Source organism: Spinacia oleracea, chromosome 6 (assembly GCF_020520425.1).
Source record: "Spinacia oleracea cultivar Varoflay chromosome 6, BTI_SOV_V1, whole genome shotgun sequence".
In the NCBI taxonomy this organism is placed as follows: domain Eukaryota; kingdom Viridiplantae; phylum Streptophyta; class Magnoliopsida; order Caryophyllales; family Amaranthaceae; genus Spinacia; species Spinacia oleracea.
The window spans coordinates 140970294-140992499 of record NC_079492.1 but is presented as its reverse complement, the minus strand read 5'-3'; the positions used below and the strand labels follow the sequence as shown (position 1 = coordinate 140992499).

General features: G+C 36.2%; 2 protein-coding genes and 1 non-coding gene across 3 annotated transcripts; 1 reads left to right on the top strand and 2 right to left on the bottom strand.

Moving 5' to 3' along the window:
• LOC110788333 (protein root UVB sensitive 1, chloroplastic) lies at positions 1 to 8712 on the top strand. The gene is made up of 8 exons (XM_021992966.2): positions 1 to 172; positions 1059 to 2084; positions 2225 to 2500; positions 3207 to 3263; positions 3373 to 3571; positions 3846 to 3961; positions 6577 to 6753; positions 8034 to 8712. The coding sequence occupies exons 2-8, from the start codon at positions 1221 to 1223 to the stop codon at positions 8319 to 8321; spliced, it is 1977 nt and encodes a 658-aa protein (XP_021848658.1). The 5' UTR covers positions 1 to 172; positions 1059 to 1220; the 3' UTR covers positions 8322 to 8712.
• Positions 8713 to 9835: 1123 nt separating this feature from the next.
• On the bottom strand, positions 9836 to 16255 carry LOC110788332 (WAT1-related protein At4g19185). Its single transcript, XM_021992965.2, has 8 exons — positions 15782 to 16255; positions 14831 to 14893; positions 14634 to 14750; positions 14259 to 14541; positions 11875 to 12030; positions 11171 to 11322; positions 10863 to 11052; positions 9836 to 10226 (listed from the first exon to the last, which is right to left on the bottom strand). Exons 1-7 carry the CDS (start codon positions 16045 to 16047, stop codon positions 10863 to 10865), a joined length of 1227 nt encoding a protein of 408 aa, XP_021848657.1. The 5' UTR covers positions 16048 to 16255; the 3' UTR covers positions 9836 to 10226.
• A 5732-nt stretch (positions 16256 to 21987) lies between these two features.
• LOC130464757 (small nucleolar RNA U3) lies at positions 21988 to 22206 on the bottom strand. The gene has a single exon (XR_008925108.1). It is a non-coding gene; the product is annotated as a small nucleolar RNA U3 (small nucleolar RNA).

Genomic DNA, 22206 nt, shown 5'->3' with positions numbered 1-22206 from the left:
AAGCCCATTCAGCGCTAAACTACTCAACAAAGGGGAAACGGTGAAAGTCTCAAAACATGAAAACACCATTTAACAAACAAAGTTGATGATGAAGTCGAATTAACCACTCAAACACCAAATTTCTCACCATTTCAATCATCTTCTCCGTCAATTTCATTCTCTGTATTTCTGGGTAAGTTTTATTCATAGAATTCCAATTTTTATCTGCAAAATGTAACTTTTCTGCTGTATGTCTTCATGCAATTTGGTTTCTTGTCAAATTTGTTAAAAAAGTTTGTATCTTTCTTGCAAATAATTGGCTTCCCTGTCGCTGTAAAAATTCAAACCTCAAGAACCCCTAATTACAATTTAGAACACCAAATTTGGAAACCCCAGTAATTTCTGTGCCTATTTTTGGGTGATATTGCTACTGTTTTTGTGGGATTTTGTATAGTTCGGCCTGGAAATCCGGAGCTTGCAAAATTGAAATCTTGTTACACTGATGTTGGGTATTGATGATTTCCTTCCTTTTCCTCTGGCTGCTAATTTGATAAATGTATTCAAATGGCATTTCCTATAATTTAGATTGTCGAATTTTCAAATGGCGTAGAAACTTGAAACCCCCACTAATTTCTGTTCCTTTTGGTGCTTGTGAGTTGTGTTGTTGTAGATAAATGTATTCAAATTAGTAATTCCAATGACCTAGATTGTCGAATTTTCATATGGCTTAGATAGTTTTTGAGGTTTTGTTATTGTGTTTGGTTGAATGTAGTTACCCAATACTCATTCCCTGCATAAAAGTAGCTTTATATATTATACACTCCTACGTGATGAGGTTAGTAATTAGAAGTTGTTAACTTTCAGTAAGAATCTACTCCGTTAGATTTTTCTTGGATTTTGGAGTGGTTGATTTTTCTATAACAGTAAATGGTGATAAATTACTTTCATTTGTAGTAAGTAACCTACTTTTTGTTTTGAGTTATTGATGTCAACTTGTTGAATCGTACCTTGTGTTTCGTTGTGTTTTTGTATAAATAGTTTGTCGGAGAAGGAAATTGATTTGAGTTTCTCTTTGTCAGGTTGCCTTATGTTGTTTTAATTTGGAACGGAGGGTTGTGTATCCTATGGTAAGGCCTTGATTCTATGCAGTACGCAACTTATGGGCTTCTTACGTTTGAAAATATTAGACACGTAGGATAACAATTTTCAACTCGGAAAGATAGAAGCTGAAAAAGTGACCCATGGGCTGCACTTGCACTTCTGCAGCACTGCTTTTGGACAATTCGTCACTGTTCACATTTCAAGCCAAAGCCACCTCACAACATAGAAACCTCAAGGCTCGCTTGGAAGCACATGAATTTTCTTTCACAAACAAAGTCAGTTGTTTGCAGCGTACCGTTGCTACGAAAGCATTTGAGTTGAGACATGTCCTCCCTTCTTTAGGACCTGATTTCCTGTTAGATAGTGGCAACTCTGGTAATAATGGCAACAACAATAATAACAACAATGGCAATGGAAAGAACAACGATAAGAATGATAGTGATGGTGACAGTAACCATGGGGATAGTCATGATGGCATTCTTCGCACCCTTGCATTGTTTTGGACCTATCAATTGACTTCCTTTGTCAGTTCCGTCTCATGGAACAGTAACCTCAAAATGGGAGAGGGGACATTTTCTCCTCGGCAGTTTCTGTTGTGCTTGCTATCAGTTTTAGGTTTCCTTCGCCTGTTCCATTTTAATTATGCAGGTGCATTAGGGAGTATTGATGAGGCAGGTGCAATAAAAGATGAGGAGGCTATATGGGAGATCAAGGGAGGTCAAAGAAAAAAGATTTTCCGCGATCCTTCAAAAGATGAATTTGTGGTGGTTCCTTCATCATATCTGATGCCTTCATCAACTTCGCCAAAGGGAAATATGGATAGTGGTAGTCTAAATCCCTCATCAAGACTTCCTAGTGTATGGTTGTTGTGCAAAGATTTAGTATTCCGTTTGATGCTACCAGAAGGTTTTCCTGACAGTGTGACCAACGATTATTGGGACTACTCTTTGTGGAGGGGGGTTCAGGGTATTGCTAGTCAGATCAGTGGGGTACTTGCCACGCAGGTTAGCCTACATACGGAATTTTTCTAAATCTTTCTTGATTGCTTGCAAAAATGTTTTTTGATTAGTTTAGAATTTAGAGAATGTTTTTGTTTGTCGTGTTCTCCTTTATGATTATTATTTTTGGTTTCCCATCGTTGTAGTCTTTGCTTCTTGCTGTTGGGCTGGGAAAGGGGGCGATTCCTACTGCCGCAGCAATAAATTGGGTGCTTAAGGATGGAATTGGATATCTTAGCAAGATCATGTTGTCCAAGTATGGGCGACACTTTGATGTTCACCCAAAAGGGTGGAGGTTATTTGCTGATCTTTTGGAGAACACTGCATTTGGATTGGAGATACTAACACCTGCTTTTCCTCATCTTTTCGTATTCATTGGTGCTGCTGCTGGAGCTGGGCGATCTGCTGCTACACTGATCCAGGTAATATTGCAAAAATAGGGCTTGACTTTATTAATACCCATGGTGAATCAACAAATATGCTCACTAAAGCAATAACTACATAGAAATATGGATAATTCAAGATGATGTTGAAAAATGCAAATTAAGAGAGAGGTGGGGGGATTTGTGAGAATAACTTTAATTTGCAATTCTAAGGATTAGAGACGTTTAATGAATATCATGAACTAAAACAATAAACGGATAGATAATTCATTGTAAGGAATAGGATAATGTTAGTTTCCTACCTCTCTTTATTTAGCTTCTAACTCAATTGTCATATTGTATTACGATAATAATATATTCACAATATGATAACACACTAAAATATATTGTTTGAGCATTTTCTATTCATTCATTATATTAGGTAGGTATTGCAGCTCTTCTTATTTCACATATATTATTTCCTGTACACCTCTTATTTTTATTCTAATACCCATTATATTTCCGCTGTCTCCAATAAGAGTTTACTTTTGACTACTTCCTATGCTATAAAACTGGATTTCTATTGTTTTCATTTCTTTATTCTTACTCATCACTTCCATGTCATAACATGTTTATAAGGAACTTAAACCTTTTAATTCCAGCAACTGGTTTAGAGGGATACTCATCGATTCCATTTGATAGGATTTCTCTACAAATGTTCAATCTGTTCAATATGTGCGAAAGTTTGATAAAAATGGTTTTGTAGGCTGCCACAAGAAGCTGTTTTTATGCAGGCTTTGCCGCAAAGAGGAATTTTGCGGAGGTATGGTTCTTTATGTAATTAGTCGTCTAAGTGAGGGGGTCCCCACTTTCCTTTAGCTCCTAAGATGATATCACACCATTGTATAAATTATTGAAATGGATTTTGCCAGGTAATCGCAAAGGGTGAAGCACAAGGAATGGTGAGCAAGTCAGTTGGCATCATGCTTGGGATAGCATTAGCTAATGTCGTAGGTTCCTCTACACCACTTGCCCTTGCTTGTTTTGGTATTATAACCTGGGTCCACATGTACTGCAATCTGAAGTCTTACCAATGCATTCAGCTGAGGACTTTGAATCCATATCGAGCAAGTACTTCTTTTCCCTAGCAGTAATTATTTTCTTACCAGTTGGAATCACACAGAAAATTTGTGCGAAGCATATACTTTTTTGAATAAGAATTGACTTGTCAATTATTTTGTCTTAAATCCACATTCTGTCCTGATTCATGTTAGTTCCAATATTAGGAAGTTACAGCTAATAACTAGGGGCTAAGATCGTTTTTTGGTATTAGTATTATACTTGGAGATAGCTTCCATTTAATCATGACAATAGTCTAATTACTTGATCAAACATGTTTTCACAGGCTTAGTGTTCAGTGAATATCTGCTGAGTGGTCAGGTGCCTTATGTTACAGACGTCAATGATGAGGAACCTCTTTTTCCTGCATTACCTTTTCTGAATGTGAGGCCGCCTTATAAGGTGAGTTTCTTTTTGTTTCTCATTTCTGATTTTGCTAGTTAAACTGTTAAAGCACTATATGGGATTTCCTCCCCTTTCTTTCGCTTTCCATAAAGGCTCCGTTTGATTTGACGGGAAACAACTACAACAACAACAACAACAACAACAACAACAAAGCCTTAGTCAATGATTTGGGGTCGGCTAACATGAATCGTCGTAAGAGATCGTCTTTGTCACCAATCTAACCAGAAAGGAGCAGGAAGCAAAAAGAAAAAAAACAAGGAAGAGAAAGTGGAATTAATGAAAGTAAGATGAGAGAAAAATGTATATACATTTTAGAAGAAATATTGTAAGAGATAATAAAAATAAGTAAAGTTTAAAGTAAATGAATAAGTAAAATAGGTACATTTCAAAATAGGATGTGAAATTAAAAATAAAATAAAATATGGAAACAACTAAATATGGAAAATAATTTTCAAGGGAAAACACAATTTTAGAATAGTTTTCCCTCGTTTGGCTCCTTACAAGAAAAATTATGGAGAAAAAAGAAAATGGAAATAGGAGGGAGAGAGTATGGATAGGAGGAGAGAAAAAGAGACTTAAAGTGTAGGGAGTAAAACTAGAATGTGTTCCGTACAAAAGGAAAATGTTATCATCCCTTGAAAGCTATTTCCACCCCTTAACAAACCAAAGGAAAACCATTTTCTTGGAAAATGTTTTCCATCAAAACAAACCGATCCTAAGTTAAAAATTGACGATAGTTTGCTTTCTTTTTCTCTACAAGTAGTATTTTCTGTCTACTTCATTTCCAAAGTGCACTTAAAAAAATAGCAATTTTGTACAAGTAAATGATAAACGTCAAAAAATAAATGGACCAGTCTAATCATCTTTGGAATTAGAGTCGTTGGACTACAGTTGAACCTGAAATTTTAAATAATGAGGACGAAGATTGAACTGGAAAGTTTATATCAGGGAGTCAGGGTTCAGTCTGGAGAGTGGTCTTGTCCAATCTTGTTTTCTGGTGTGTACTGGTGTTGAAATTTACCGTTATCATGAGCTGCCACTTGTGAAGGCCGTACCTTGGCGTGATGGTCAAGTACTCAAGTATCTACTTGCTATCCGTCAGGTCACGGGTCGATCCCTGGAAACAGCCTCTATATGAAAATAAGGTCAAGGCTGTTTACCTTTGGACCTTCTCTGAACCCCCGCGCTAAATAGTGGGAACTTTGTGCATAGGGTACAGCCTTTTTATGAGCTGCCACTTGTGGGCTTTAGACTACTCAACCTCTGGCGAAAACTAAGATTTCTAATGGTGAAAAATTAAATTATTTTCCCCCCCTCATAATGTTGTTACATTTTATTCTTGCACAATATCAAGATTACTTGTTTAAAGTGTAATAAGTTTTGTAGTAGGTGCAGAGAAAATAAGTAATTAAGAGTACTGGGATGGAGACAAAAAATGAGTTGACGTGATGTAGGAGTAAAGAACAGGTTTACATAAAGAAGTGTGAAGTTTTTGTTTTTGGGACAATCCAAAAAGGAATATTATCAAAGAAAGAAAGGAGTACATGGTCAAAATCAGCATGTTGACAGTAGTAAAACCAGTCATAATATGGCCACCACTATTTATGTTGGCTTATTTCTCCTATTTTGTGTCATTTTACAACTGTTCATCTGTTTTCATAATATTGTAATGAACCAGCCTAAGGGGAGGGGTACTGTAGGATTGTAGGCAATGCATAATTAGTTGTTTGAATACGGCTGAAGAAAGAAGTCAATTAATTAGACTTAGAAATGCTATGTAAGAGGACATCAGTAACTCAGTGCGAGAGAAAGCACCAAGAAGGTTGTTGAGAGGTTATTTTACTTTGCTTTATTTTGCTGTTTACTGTGTAAGTGTCCAGCCACTTGAAGGTCTGGGATTGTAGCAACCATTTGATCGTTTTACTGAATCACATTACTACTCATATCAACTATCAATTTCTCCCAATTTCTCTTCTTCCTCATTTCTACAATTCCGATTTTCCGGTCTATAATAAATAATTGTAACACATCCACCTGTTTATCCAGAGCAGGGCCGGCTAAAGGGAGGTCCAGGTGGACCTACAGCACCGGGCCACAAAATTTTGGGGACCCAAAATGAAATTATATTGGTTAGACCCCCAAGAACAAATGTTATATATTTAACAACTGTTTTGTTATACATTATGTAATCTTTGTCTCAGTTGGTAAGGTTTAATAAGTATGGTAGCAAAAACCAGGGTTTGATTTTTCACTACCCTTTTTTTATTTGTTTTTTTCATTTCCATCAAACCTTTACATCAATTTTCTCAAACCATCACACATAAAACGTTAAACCATATTATTAATTTGACTTTATATTTTATATAAATAAAATAATATTAATATAATAATTATGTGTTTTACATTAAATAATTGTCCATAAAAATTTAAAGGGGCCCAATATCTGTATTTTAGCACAGGGCTTCCAAATTGTCGGAGACGGGCCTGATCCAGAGTTACCTCCGATTCATTCAAAAGGAAAACTGGGTCTTGGCCCTAATAACAGGAAGATATGACATTGTACTTGATGAAGGTTTTGACTAATTTATTCAAATGTACCTTTTTATTTTCAGCCAGATTCTTCAAATCTGTCTGTTGAAGCAAAGAATGCTGCTGCAGAAATTGAGAGACGGCTGGAGCTAGGATCCACACTAAGTGATGTTATACAGAGAAGGGAGGATGTGGTTGCACTTGTTGACCTCTATAAAAATGAAGGCTACATCTTAGCCGAATACAATGGAAAATTTTGTGTAAGCAACTCTTTGCTTGATTTTTATGAAACTGAATTCTTCTCCTCATTTTCCTGTATGTGTCACTGCTTCTTGCTTATCCAAGTAGGCCTTTTGGACCTATGCACTGGGTAAACTCATTTCTTGTTAGGTATACTATAGATTCTTGACTTGAAGTTAGAATGTTGGACCATGCTAAATTGCGGTATGGAATTAAGGGTCTCAAGTTGCAGCCTTTGGAGTTAGACTGTTCAATTTGATTGCATCTTGTAGATTGAACCCCCTACCTACACTGTCTAGACCTGTTCTGCAGTTGAGTTTTGTATATTGCAGTTACTCTTGTAAATTTTAATTATTCCATTGACGCACCACCCTTGGCAACTACTCCCTCCGTCCCTAAAAGATTGCCCCAATTTCCTTTTTGGTCTGTCCCTTTGAGTTTGCCCCATACCATTTATAGTATGTGGTACTCATATGTTTCCTTTCACATTCTATTATTTAAATTAGCAAAATGACAAAACTACCAACTCACTTGCTTTCCTTTTTCCTTCTTTCTTGATAAAGTGAAAAATGTTGTTTGGGGCAATCTTTTAGGGACGGAGGGAGTAGCAAGTAGTATGTATAATAAAGTAGGCATTATGCAGTTTAAAGGGAGAAATGTAGCAGAAAGTGATGTTTAGTTGTTGAGTGAAAGTTTAGGGTGTTGTAAAGAGAGGGAGTAAGTGGGAAAAAAGGGTATGTTCCCTATGACCATCAAGTTAGCTAATGAAATTAAAAATACTTTAGCATCCAAGTTTAGTTATGAACGAGAGTATTATTCAAGACTGAAGATAGGTAAATGGTTAAGGTGTTTAAGTTGAAACGAATTTGGCAGAAGCTTCAGGAACTAGATCGAGTGTATCATCATCATTATCATTACCCCATTGCCTCAAAGAGGCTCCCGCAAGAAGCAGGGTAAGGGGGGGTCGGGTGTACGCAACCTTACCCCTGCAATTGCAGAGAGGTTTCCAATTGACCAAAAGCGATAACGGGACGACAACGGGACGCCGATCTTCTACTTCATGGAAAGAACTAGATTAAGTGTAACTTTCTTATTTTCTCTACTCCTCATTTCGGAATATTTTCATTACGAGTTTCGATCTGTATCTATGATGCCAACCCCAAGTTAATATGAGTACATTTTCACAATTAGTTATCCTCCACATTACTGCATGATTTCCCATGTTTTATTAATAATTCTGTTGAAACAAACATAACTGATCAATTTATACTTGTTAAAATGGACCCGATCTGTGTACCAGGTTATACTGAAAGACAGTGCTTCACCACAAGACATGCTAAGATCTGTGTACCAGATCAACTTCCTTTATTGGTTGGAGAAGAATGCTGGAATACCATCTCAAAATGCTTGCGATGACTGTAGAGCTGGTGGGAAGTTGCAGGTATCTCTTGATTATACGCGGAGGGAATTTGAACATGCGAGGCGTGATAGTGAATTAGCAGGTTGGGTCACTGATGGTCTGATTGCTAGGCCTTTGCCTCATAGGATATCTCTCAAAAATCATGTTTCTGCTGCACCTACTAGCTGATGTCAGCATATAGTGGTTTTGGATTATGAGTTTTTATGCTAACAGAAATTAACAAGCAATGAACAACTGTACTTCAAAGCTTAGTCATATACTCTGATGTGATCCACTGAGCTCAGAAGTTTCTGCTGAAGTTTCTGCTGAAGTTTCTGCTGACTATGCCAAGAAGCTTGCCACATAGGGAAGTTGGTGTTTTCCTGAGAAATCGGTAGCTTTTTCAGAAATTCGACCTGCATAATGTAACCCTATTCATCTGCAAAATTTCCCATTCTTTGCTGATACATATCTCAGTCCAGTTTCTGCACAGTTTGATCTTATACATTAATTGATTCTACTTATTTTATAGAGAATTTTCAACCATTCATGTGATGATAAACAAAACGTTCATAGTTTTTGATGATGGCTCTAACTGTGAGTTTCTTTGAAGAATAAGGCATGTTGTGTGGTGTATAACTTAGCTATTTATTTGGCGTATTACCATTTATCCGAACTTATATTAGTTATCAATTTTTCGTAAGAACCCTTATTTTTCCTAAACTAAGGCTATGTTCTGTTCACCTTATTTCCACTTATTTCGGGAAAAATAAGTTTAGATAAGATAAGTTCAGGAAAAATAAGGGTTGACCAAGTACAATCTATACTAATATATTAAAAGGCGTTGAGAAAAATGTCTATGTGGCACGTAGTACTCTTCCTTTTGCGCCACATCATCCACTCACCAAATGATATGTCATATCATGGACAACCAAAAATCAATGCGTATAATGAGGTTTGAACTCTAGACCTCAAGTGTGGATGATAACTCTTTTACCATCTTAACCAACAACCATTAGTGGTTTACCACTTCACATTAATTTATAAATGAATGTTAACATGAAGTTTACAACAACTAAACTTTTATGTGACTTTTTATTTTCTATTGACTATTTTGGAAAAAAATTATAATTAAAGAATTAGGACAACCATGAATAAACATGATGTCATAAGTCTCATAAGCATCAACTACAAAAATGCCTTGTATGGCTGCATATATCTAATTTGGTGTTTGTTAATTTTGAATCACTTATTTCCACTAGAAAACAAATTATACAAATTGTAAGGTGATGCAATTGAAAAATTATTTCTCATGATAAATAACTTAGTGTGTTTGTGTAATTGACGAACTTGATGAATGCTTTCACTTAATGGTATACATGTATCTTATCAAATATTTTGCTCAAAAAAATCTAAACTTTTAACTATTCAATGTAGCAATCGGGGCATCGCCCGAGCCACACACTAGTTTATAACTAAAATAAGTTTTGATAAGTTCTAATAAGTTCAGATAAGTTCGTTTAGGAAAAATAAGTGAAAATTAGGTGAACAGAACGCAGCCTTAAGAGAAAATAAGGTGAACATAACATAACCTTAATTATTTAAGGATGGCCCATGATTTTACCATACAAAGTGGAGTATTTGATATTATCTTTCAATAGAGGGGTTCATGAATCAGGATATTGATGCAGTTTAAAACAGGGTTGCATACCAGAAGCATTCAATAATAACACCTCCAAAAAAGCTGTCTTCGTTACTTTTCCTATTACTGTGGTACGGTACAACTAATGATCTTGCCCAAAAAAATAACAACAATGATCTTGCGCACAAGTATCATGCATATTGGAATTCTAAAGTTTCAACAAGAAGCTTGCTCCAAATTCCACATGAAGATGCCACATCCAGAAGTTTGCCCTGTCCTACTTCATATATAGCTAGCAGTAAATACGTCCACGATCAGTAAATACATTTTCCATAACACTCTCTGCACTATTTGTGAGACCTGGATCTTGATATAGACAATTGATACCGATCAGAATTCCTTCTGGAACCCATTATACTATATGCTTGCTGTACATTCGTATTGCTGTTCGCCTGAATCATACAAGTACACAATTAGCAGCGAAGGTAAAAGCAACACCAAACGGGTCCTCAAGTGAATTAGCATATCACATGTTCACAATATCAAAGATAATACAATTACAGAAATGATTAACAGCATAACATAAACTTGGTATCGCCTTGATATTCCTCGGTGTAAAACAGTCAAAATTCGTAATCAGAATTTTTAGTTCCCAAGATAATACTTATGGTGGCCTATTTTGTTCTAATTTCTTGTGTTTTTAATGTCCGAACACATCCAATAAAAGAAATTCACCACAATGGACATCTTCTAACACTTCAAAGATGCCATAACTAACAAATCCTTCATTAATCAGTGTTTTCAAAATCAATGGCCATCACCTTGAGTTAACCTGTATTTGGAAAATCCCAAATAAAATCTTAATCAAGACATTTCAAAATAAGTGGCAGAACTTTTGGCATGACACATAAAAACAGAATGGGATTTTCCTGAGAATTTTGTTTTGAAGCAGTGCATAAATATCATTTATTTTATGTTACTGACATGTACACCAAAAAGGGATACCATAAATCCATAATAGCAGTGCCCAAAAAAAGATCTAGAATTAAGACACGTATTAAGCAAATTCTCTATGATGGGCATATTACCTAATCCAATGCCTTGTATACAGGAGATGATGATCCAGCAAAAATGCGTCCTTGCTGGTTAATTTTGCTGAGTGACGGATCTCTGTGAATGAGAGGTTCAGAGGGTATTCGCATTGCAACTTGTTTTTCTTTGTAGGTTGCCCAGGTCACCAAGTATAAGCCAGCAATAATTAGAGAGCCTCCCAGCACGCTGCATACATGATCCACATTTTAAGATACACTTGATAATAAACTTCTCTTAAGGAAAACATGGACAGTAATATGTAATAAACTGGTATACGAATGTAATAAACGAAAATGAACCAAACCTTCCCAAGTATAGGGGGCTTCCTAGAAAGAGAAGTGACAAGAAGGTAGATGCTGCAGGTTGAAGTGGATTGTAAAGAGCGACCAATGCAGGTCCTATTATTTTATTGGACCATGTGATAAGTCCATAGTTAAGGGCAGATGCAACAATGCCCTGGAAAAAAAGTTCAAAATTTATATTACAGATAGAATATAAATATAACAATAGAAAAGCTTTGACTAACTGCATTTTGCAGAAGCCTATACAACAATATTCACCCAGAGAAAATCATGCACACACATATTCTTACTTGATTCGAATAATGAATCGATACGCATTCAAAGAAGATTATTATTTATCTTATTTTTTTTTTCCCTTTGGATTGGTTAGAACCAGAACCAACATGAGCCCTAAGCATTTAAAGAGGGTGAGGAATTGAGGACCCAAAACATTGCAAGTAGACTTGAACAGTACTTCAACAAGTGCCTTAAAAACTTAACATCTGGACTGGTTATGTTTAAAATTTTCAGCATTAAATTGTTTATTATATCTCTTCATATGCAACAACAAGATGTCAGTGTGTTCCATCATGTTCAATTTTCACTTATTCTTAACAGAGTAGCAGGAAAGCAATATAGGAACAAGATGCAGAACCAATAACAATTTCAAAGTTCCTTTTCTATTTCCCCCGGTCTATTTTGTGGCTAACTGGCTAAGGAAACTTACAGCATAGAAGATGGCGAACATTTCATCGTGATTCACAATCCAGCTGGTTGGGTCATTGGACATAAAAAATGAAGCAGTAACAATAAGAAGAGTACCAAAAAGATATGAATATGCTGTCACCGAGAGGCTTGCTGGATACCTCTTCAGAACTGGAGCCTACAACATAGTTTCAAAGATAAGTTTTCAATCCATTAGATTAGCTAAAGTCTGTAAAAAAAATTCAACATTTTTGTTTAGAATCATATGCCAAACTCAGCAAGTCACAAGGTCAGCTTGTAATTTCAGGACTATCAGGTCTCGAACTCAAGCTTCGCTAGAGCATCAAAGGGACTTTTTTTTTCCCCTTTCCCCTTCTCATATATCAAGACCCACGTCAACCTCTTGGATTGCTTGCTTGTAGGCCTAATATATTAGGGATTTAGGATCTACCATGTAACCTCCCCAACCCCCCTCCTAAAGAAAATAATAGTAAATTAATCAATATCATTTGTTAGCATTACAAAGAAGGGCGCCCCTTCAAGACTGCAGGGGAAGAAAATACACGTGCAGGCTCTTTCAACTTTATTTTTCTTCCTCTTTCATCACCACTCTTATGCTTAGGAAAAGGTTTGGAGCCATGCACCCAAAAGTAATACTCCCTTCAATCCTTTTTAATCTACACACGTTGAAATTTGACACTATTCACAAACTCTACTTTGACCATTGTTGACCCAAGAAAAACATAGTCATGTAGGATATTATATTTGTCTCAATATACATTTTCCACATATAAACTTTGTATGATTTTTAATTATTGATAATAAGAGATATTAATGGTCAAAGTTGTGTTGGCAAATGCAAAAGTCAAATTGAGTAGATAAAAAGAAAACAAAGGTACTTAGCAGATGGGTGGTGTTAATAGCATTTTGTTATCTTAGTTGTAAAATTTAACACTCCATTTTCCCGACTTTTTCTCAATTTCAAACAAAACTAGGGAGGACTAAGACAGGGACAGTTGATGTGTGTATAACCGTATAAGAGAAGAGAGATAGTGCAAAGGATTTCGAAAAATAATAGGTCGCATAAGACAGGTAAGAGATGTTAAAAAATGAATAAAAATCTTCAAAAACGGAATAAAGTAAAAGTGAGTAGAACTACAAATCGGGTGAAAACAGAAAGTTTATTAAGTAAAATGGAGGTAGTATAAATTATTTTAACTAAAATTCTAATCAAAACATAGTATCTTGTAAATAGTTCTAAACTTGCAAAACTCTTTTTTCATGGGCTTCAATGCACACCTTAGAGGCTTGGACCAATTATATATTTGCTCTTTAGTTATATACTAGGAAAAGTTTCAAAAAGTTAAAATAATGAAAGTATGTTCTGCCGCTCTGGCACGAATTTAACAAGATCCTACAAGTATATGTATGGTAAGTAAAAAAGCAGGCCAAAACTTTTTATAAACGGAGAGAGAATAGATTAAATACAAAGTATGTTGTGAATTTCAACTATCTAAGAAAATCCTTAAATAATCATTACTGCAATTCACAAAAAAGCATCAGAAAACTGGAATTGGTTTTTTTCCCCTTTTAAAAAAAAGAATTTTAAAGGTGGGCCAGCATGAGTAGGCCCGTGTGCTACGTCGTGCACGAGCCAGATTCCTGAAGTTAGTTGCCATGCCTTTCCAAACACCGGCATGAAGGCACAACCCAATGCCATCTATGGCCGAGCAGGTGCCTTGAACTCATAATCTGTTGCTTAGTCCCTAATTCTCCACTGAAGCAGAGTATGAGTGAAGACATATCTGCTTCAAATTTGCTGAATATTCTGATTTACACTAACCAATTTCATCTTCACTATTTTAAAACTAATACTTCGTATATAAAGACTGGTTTACATAGCTAGTTAGCTACGAGTCAGGATATATTGGTATCAGCACATAAGGTAATGGTTCGACAACCCCTTTACCTGGTTTGCTGGTTGTACTGAATTCGTGAGAAAACAAAAAGTCGAAGTTTGAAGTTGCCAATATAAATCTGCCAATTAGAACCTTTCTTCTAATCCAGAAACTAAAAAATGTGTCCGTGCTTATAAGTGGTTCTCTTGCTGTTGAACTTTTCTAGTTTGTGTAAATAACTCAACCCCATTAGATTTATGAATGACTTTCTCTCCAAATAATCATCTTAGCTTTCTTGTCGCAACCATAATCTTGACAACTGAAGCTCTATGCACCTCAAGTCGATATAGTACTATCCATTGGTGGAGTAAAACCAAATGGCCTGACATCCCAACTAGAGAAGTTCTGATGTATCATGAATGCATCATTATTCTCATCCTAAGTTCTACTAACAACTATTAACTAGTTTAACATTTTTTTTTTATTTGCTCCAAAGAAAGATAAATACCTGAATTGCAAGATATGTGGCCATGCACACACAGTTCCCTATAAGACATAGTACACCTAAGTGAAATGTGTCGAACCCAAATTCCATGGACCTCGCAACAAGCCATCCAACTGGTTCTGGCTGTCCTTTAACACTGATTTCACTGTGTGATAACATTTCTTCTTTGCGTCCAAGTATAGCTGGCCCTTTGAATACAACCATCAAAATAGCACCAGAAACACAAGAAATTGTGCCTGCAACCTTCATTTGCCCTTCAATTCTAAATAAATTCACAGTTTCTGTGCTGCATGGAAAAGATTGATATAAGCAAATGAAGAGGTAACCACAAATAATGGATAAAAGAGACATAAAATAACCAAATTTGATCAAACTGACCCCATTATTGCGGCCAAGAGGAAAGTAAAAACTGGAATTGAAGGTTGTATAGCTGCAGCATATGTTGGATTTGTGTAGCTCAGACCAAAAAGAAACAAAAGTTGGTTTCCGAATATCCTAGTCAAGTAATCAACAAAACAGCTCAGACGATTAGTAGAAAAATGCTCAAGAACAAAACCAACAAATATGTCACGTACCCTGTTAGCCCGAGAAAGAAAAATGCAACGAGAAGCTTTTTAGTGATTGGAGGTCGAACTCGCCTGCAGAAATCGAATACCAAACATCAGAATATCAGATTACTATAGAAGCCAAATAAAACAGGTTTTTAGGGATCAGTAATCCCTTTGTTTTGGTTTCACTTGTTTCAAAGAGGAAACATACTTCCCTCTATTTTTACATGCTTCCTGACTGTTATTAGTAGAACTTTTAAGTACCATTGTCACACAACTATGCCCAGGTGTATTTAATGTAGTCATATAATATTGATGTATTAGTTCTATCTTAAACAACCCAGATTGAGGAAGAAAAAACCTAAGCATAATAATGTGTTCCATGAGATGATTGAAGAATTTCAAAAGCAGTAAATTTTCAAATGATAAAAAGGACTAGTTTGACTAATTTCCCTCAAAATCATTGTTCACAAATGTTCCTCAGTTCCTCATAGAAACTTTTGTTTAAAACTTTAAATGATGCAAAATTATCAAGCTGCGTTCTTTAGCTAGTCTCCAGTCATTTGAACTACCTCAATAATCAGTTGGTTAACAAATTGGTCTACAGAATTCATAAGCAGACAATCATTGCAACTTCTGCAATCCACTCTAATATGCTTCTATTGAAGCCCCTTTTTTCTCAATTCAATCCCATTGCCACTTTGCCAAACTATACTTTAAATCCTTCTCATTGTCACGGGCCGTTAATCTTATACCTTAAACATTACAAAAATCCATACTACCTCCATTCTCAAATAAGTGTCCTCTCTCTCTCACACACACATTGATCCAAAAATCAAAATTTCCCAAATGAACAACAACAATTAAAACACAACACAAGCAAAATCAATCAATACCCCACATCAATTTCTCAAACCAACAATCAAAATGCAACTTCAAATTGATGAATTGAAACAAAAATAAGAAAAAGATACTAACTTTTCACGGAAATAAGCGAGAGGGGCGAGGATGGAAAGAGCAAGAAGATCACGGAAAACGCAGAAAACGATCTGATTAACACCTTCATTAAGAACAAGCTTAGTAATAACATGGTATCCACCATAGCAAAGCTGAACAAGAACCATGGCTCCGTGCGCCTTCAATGTGTCCCCACCATTGGCGATCATCGAGGCTGCGCCGCCATAAGCACCTCCTCCGTTGGCCATTTCTGCGGCCTGAAAACCAACTCTTTCTCTGTATCTCATGCACAACGAATTTTCTGTGTTTGGGTTGGTGTGGAGATTGAAAGTCGTGATCAAAAGTAGGCGAATTCGCTTTGAAGTGAAGGGAGGAGGAGAGAGAAATTGAGAAATTGTGTGAGGTTCTCTGAAATGTCAGCGAGTGTGTTGAGTTTGAGTGTTTCACTGGTAAAACCCAATCCGTACTAATTGGAGTACAGACAAAAATAGTAATGTAGACAATTCAATTTTGAGCAATTGGGGATTGAGTTAGAATTGAAGGGTAGGGACTACCGGACTAGGGAGGAATGGAGGATGGTTCGGGTTCATGTCGGGTCATTTCAGATGCATGATTGTACACTTGTATTATATTTTACTAGTCTTATATGCATGTGATGTGTGCGGAATTATATAAAAACTTAAAATGCGCAAGTAATGGAGGCTTGGATTTAAGTTAGAAATAGGGATAGTTTCGTCTTTTTGCTTGTGGACACGAAAAAGTGGTGTTACTGAATTGCCCCTCCCCTCTTGTCTTATATAATAGAGATGGGGAAGTGTAGTATTTTTTTTACTTTTTTTTTACAAGAGAACAAAACATAATGGTCTTTTTGGCGAAGCCAAGTCAATTTCGATTTAAAAAATAAAAGTGTCAACTCATTAACTTATCCAAAGTTAAATCCACCAATGAAATTACAAAGTCTCTTATTAATAATCAATAGAATTACAAGGTTATAAGCACACAAATTACAAAGAGTAGATTAAAAAGGAAAGAATAGATCATGGGAAGACTATTTTGATACACCTTAAAAGGAAACGAGAAAAACATTTAGGGACGTAGGGAGTACATATACAGATATACTTCCTCCATTCCGGAAATATCGCACCATGGTTGATTTTTACTCCTCTAACCAATACTTTGACTCTTAATATCTCAAATCGTGTGCAAGTAAAAATTATAAAAATTTAATATTTAGAAAATTTATATCGATACGAATCTAACATGACCACACATGACTAAAATTTCCTTACGTACGAATCATAAAAAATGGCCAAAGTCGTAGTGTAATTAGTGTAAAAAACAAATGGTGCGATATTTCCGAAACAGAAGAAGTATATAGATTGTACTTTCAATAACGTTGATTGTATATATGCAATAGGTAGTGAGCAGTCATGCCCAATATCGAGTATCGAGCTATAATTTCCCTAAACGTAATTGGGAAGAATGCATATGAAGCAGATGATATGATGCAGGGGTAAATATTCATGCCGGAAATCTTTGGTCAAAGGGTATAATTTGGCTAAATTACTATTTCGTACTCCGTATATCACAGCATAAAATCCTATACGAAGGTATGTAGTTTCTTGCAACACTTTATACATAAGATAGTTTCTCACAAAAACCTAATTTACAAGGTAGTTTCACAAATTTCCCTAAGTTTCAATCGAATGAGTAAAATTCATTTACAATAACTTGTAAAATCGATCAGTAATCTCACCAAAAAAAAAACCCGGATATTTCATGAAATGCCCTCGAGTTTTGCCATAATTCACCAAACGCCTATCAAGTTTCAATAATTCATAAAATACCCCTCACAATTCGTACAAATACCCAACATACCCTTACTAATAACGAACCGTTAGTCTGCCGTTAGCCAAGTTTCCTATTCACCCAAATGCCCCTATTGTGAAGCTTATTTCACCAAATGCCCCTATTGTGAAGCTTATTTCACCAAATGCCCCAAACTTAAATATAGCTATTTTGATGTTTCAGCGACTAGTTTTTGTGTTTGAAAGGTAGTCGTTGGTCACGATTGACTATAAAAGCCCCTTTGCTGAATGGTTCTTGTAAGTTAGATGTTATTTTGATTTGCTTTGCTAATTTCATAAGATTTTTGTCATGAGTTTTCTTTCAAAATCATCATCCACACCCAATGAGTCCACATATATTAGAGTACCTACCAAATTTTGTTATTGTGGCCGGTAGGAAATTTGTCATTCGAAGCTCTGATACAACACTCGATCCACAAAGGTTATACTACAAGTGTGATCCTTGAAGCAATCTGAGATGGTGCAAGGGAGTAGTTGAGCAAGAAAACAAGGGGCAACAACACGAAGGACAATGCGGGGGAAGCTTAGACGAAGGAGAAAGTATTGAAAACAGGTGAAACTGTAAGATGCAAGAAGAATTGAAGCAAATGAAGAAGAAGCTAAAACAACAACAAAAAGTAGTCAAAGTTGTAACACAAATGGGGATATTGATGTTTGTAATTTTACTGTTTGTAATCATGAAGTAAACACAAGTAATGAGAAACAAATTCACATTTCATAAATAATTGATGTTGCATAATCTGCACAAAATACCAAATTGGGAAGCATTTCTGTTTTTAGCTTCACTTACAAAACATCTTTGCACCAACTACATTTAATGTTGTTTTCTACTCAATGAATATGTGCAAGATCAAAACAGATGTGCAAAAAACTACCCCAAAAAACCAATTCTCCACTTCAACCTCCATTCCTACCACAATAACAAAATTTGTTAGGTACCCTAATATATGTGGACTCATTGGGTGTGGAAGATGATTTTGAAAGAAAACCCATGACACAAATCTTATGAAATTAGCAAAGTAAAGTAAAATAACATCTAAAATACAAGAACCATTCAGCAAAGGGGTTTTTATAGCTAACCATGACCAAGAACCACTTTTCAAACACAAAACTAGCCGTCGGAACATCAGAATAGCTATATTTAAATTTGGCGCATTTGGTGAAATAAGTTTCAGAATAGGGGCATTTGGTGAAATAAGTTTCAGAATAGGGGCATTTGGGTGAATTGGAAACTTGGCTAACGGCGGACTAACGGCCCGTTATTAGTAAGGGTATGTTGGGTATTTGTACGAATTGTGAGGGTATTTTATGAATTATTGAAACTTGATGGGCGTTTGGTGAATTATGGCAAAACTCGAGGGCATTTCATGAAATTTCCGGAAAAAAAAACACTAGTAAATCATCAATGAATTAAAACAAATTGTAATTACAAAGTATTAAAAATTAGTAACAAAATCGCATTGAACACTTATACCCGTTGTTTCTCCATGTAAAGACAGGGTTTTTCTTCTCCTTTAAAGATAATATTTTCTTATGTTACGAATCACCTCAAAGACTGTGACGCATTTTAAGGAGAGTGAGCCAAAAGACGGAAAATTTGATGGTTAGAGACGTGATTCACGTGAAGAGGGGTTCAGATTCTCTCCCGTCACGTTTTGGACGACCCTGATATATACTCCCTCCGTTCCATAATGATATTTAAGTTTTCATTTCTCACGTTTTATCAATGCACATTTTATATATATCAATTTTATCTTGAAACGAATCAAACAAGACCCTACATGAATATATTTTTTATCTTATATACATGGAAAATAATTTAGAAGATTCTTTTCAATTATAAATAGTGTCAAAATTCTAAATTGAAACACCGTGGACACCAATTCTTAAATGGACTTGGTCCACACTAAATTTATTGTGGACCATGCATAAAAAAAGGTTAACATTTTGCTCCTAATTTATTTTGGAATGCTTATTAGGATTATTATGAAAAAATTATCAAATTGGTGTTGTTGATACATATTATGCTTGAATAATGTGATTTTAAGTCACAATTCACTTTTAAAAACACGGGGTTACTATGATTCAAAAAATAGTTACTACATCTAAGAATTTTGATGTTTAATTTATTATAGTTACTATATGAACAATAAAAGTTCCTATGTATGTAAAATGGGTGCTAGAGAAAATTATTAATTTTAAGTCTACACTAACAGATTGTGGACCAAGTCCATACAAGAATAATCGAACATAGTGAGTAGACTGTTAAATTTATATGATAGGAGAAAAGGAGAAAGTTTCGGGGATTTATAATAACAAGTTCAAATTTGAAAGGGGTTTTGATTTCATAGTCTTACTTTGTCTTTTTGAATTACTCCACATGAGTAGCATATTATTTGGTTATATTAGTTGTGAATTTGTGATCGAGTTATTGTATTTTTCAATATTTGAGGTTTATGTTTTTTTTTTTTTTGATGCATAGCGGGCAAACAAAGTTTAAGTTACATCGTCACGAGGTCCAATGTCCTCCAAAAGCAAATCTTGATAGATCCTACTAGGGTGAGATAAAACAACAAGCTCTACCCCCATAGTGTTCAACCTCCTACAATCCTTAGCCATTCGATCTGCAAGCTTATATGCCGCTCTTGGGGTGTACTCAAAACTCCATGAAGTAGTCTCTAACATCCGGTCCTTGCATTTACATATAGTAGAGAATGTCAAGTCCATGGTGGGGAGGTTTTGCTGGAGACTATGAATTGCTTTCTTTGACTCTGAGCGAATTAACACTTTAGGCCAGCCTTTTTCTCCTGCCAGAGTAATAGCTTGAAGAATCGCCTCACATTCACCTAGCAGAGCTGAGGCACACTGGTGTTGTTTCTGGAAGCCACATAACCAAAAGCCTTTGTCGTTTCTGCAAACACCTGCAACAACAGCCATAGTGTGGGGGCTGACAAAAGAGACATCACAATTGATGGCAACCCATGTAGGGGGTGGCAGACACCACTTTGGTTGGAGAGTTGGGTCGGGTAGTAGTTGTTTTTGTGGTCTATTCGTGGAAGCACAAAATTCCCATGCCATTGTTTTGGCTTTACTTAGGCAAGTTTGAGGGGATTGGGAAGAATTTTTGAAGATACCTTCGTTTCTCACATTCCAGATGATCTAAACCAAGAATGAAAACATAATGCTCCAGGGGAGGGTGGTTATATTGTTTGGAATTACATTTTGGTGGGAGAGATTTTTCTTTAGCCAAACTGGAAGGGGGTCAGAGAAGAAGGTAGAGTTGATTGGAATTAAATTTCACACCTCTTTGGCTTTCACACAATCACGCAGGACATGAAGGGAATTTTCCTCTATGTTCGGGCACCACTTATAACATGGGGAAGACATAATTTTTCGAATAAATAATCCCAGATTGTGGGGTAATCTGTCAATGCTAGCGAGCCATATGAAGAATCTGACCTTTGGAGGTGTTTTAAGATTCCACATCCACCCGTCATGAGGTGGGTCCCCACTAGATTTGGCATTAGTTAGCCTTAATGCTCTAGAGAAAAGAAATTTGCCCTCACATGATAATGGAGAGAATATGAAGTCGAGTTTATCGGTTTGAGAAGTAGGAAAGGTAAAAAGGAGAGCTTGGATATGGGGAGGAAGGGGGAGGGAGATCTTAGAGAGATTTCAAACTCCATTTTCCAGCATGTCAGCAACTGTGAGGTCATTTTCCAGGTGGCCCAAAGGCCCATGAATGAGATTTCTAAGAGGTCCAACACCTAGCCAATTATCCCACCAGAAACTTACTGTATCTCCTTTGCCGATACCCCATTGGACAGATTTGCTAAACGTGTCCCACACCTTACCCATCCCTCTCCAAATATGGGAACCTGTTGAAAAGGCTTTACCGGAAACAGGTTTGAAATATTTATCTTTTAAGATCTTTACTGCCAAATTATTTGGCTCTGCCATTACTCTCCACCACAATTTCATCTTGTAAGTTTGATTCAAGCGCTTGCAACATCTAACTCCTAAACCCCCTTCTGCTTTTGGTTTTGCTATGTTCTCCCACGCCACCCAGTTTATACCTTTTTGGTCGTCTCCCTTTCCCCAAAGAAAAGTAGCCATGATCCTGTTTAGCTCAGAGCACAAAGAAATGGGTAGGTCTAGTCCTTGCATATAGTAATTGGGAATGGAATTCAAGGTGGATTGAATTAGGAAAAGCATCCCTGCCTTCGATAGAAATTTAGACTTTCACATGTTGAGCTTAGCCCTTACTTTTTGAATGATGAATTGCACTCGACTTTGGGGGTCGTTTTTCAAGGAGAGGAAAACCAAGATAGGGACCGAGGTCATCAGTCAAAGATTTGAAGTCTGTCAGACAAACCGTGCGATCTCCCTCAAGCCTCGCAAAGGAACTGAGGAACGATCATCTACAGCGCCAGAGACCAGGAGATCAATGGTAGCCGTTAATCACGCGCAGATCGCACGGTCATGATTCATCCACCAGACTTGGTTTTCTGTCTCTTTAGAACTCAAAGATACAGAGGTACGAATACTATAGAACAGATCGTGTTCAAGTAAGGTCGT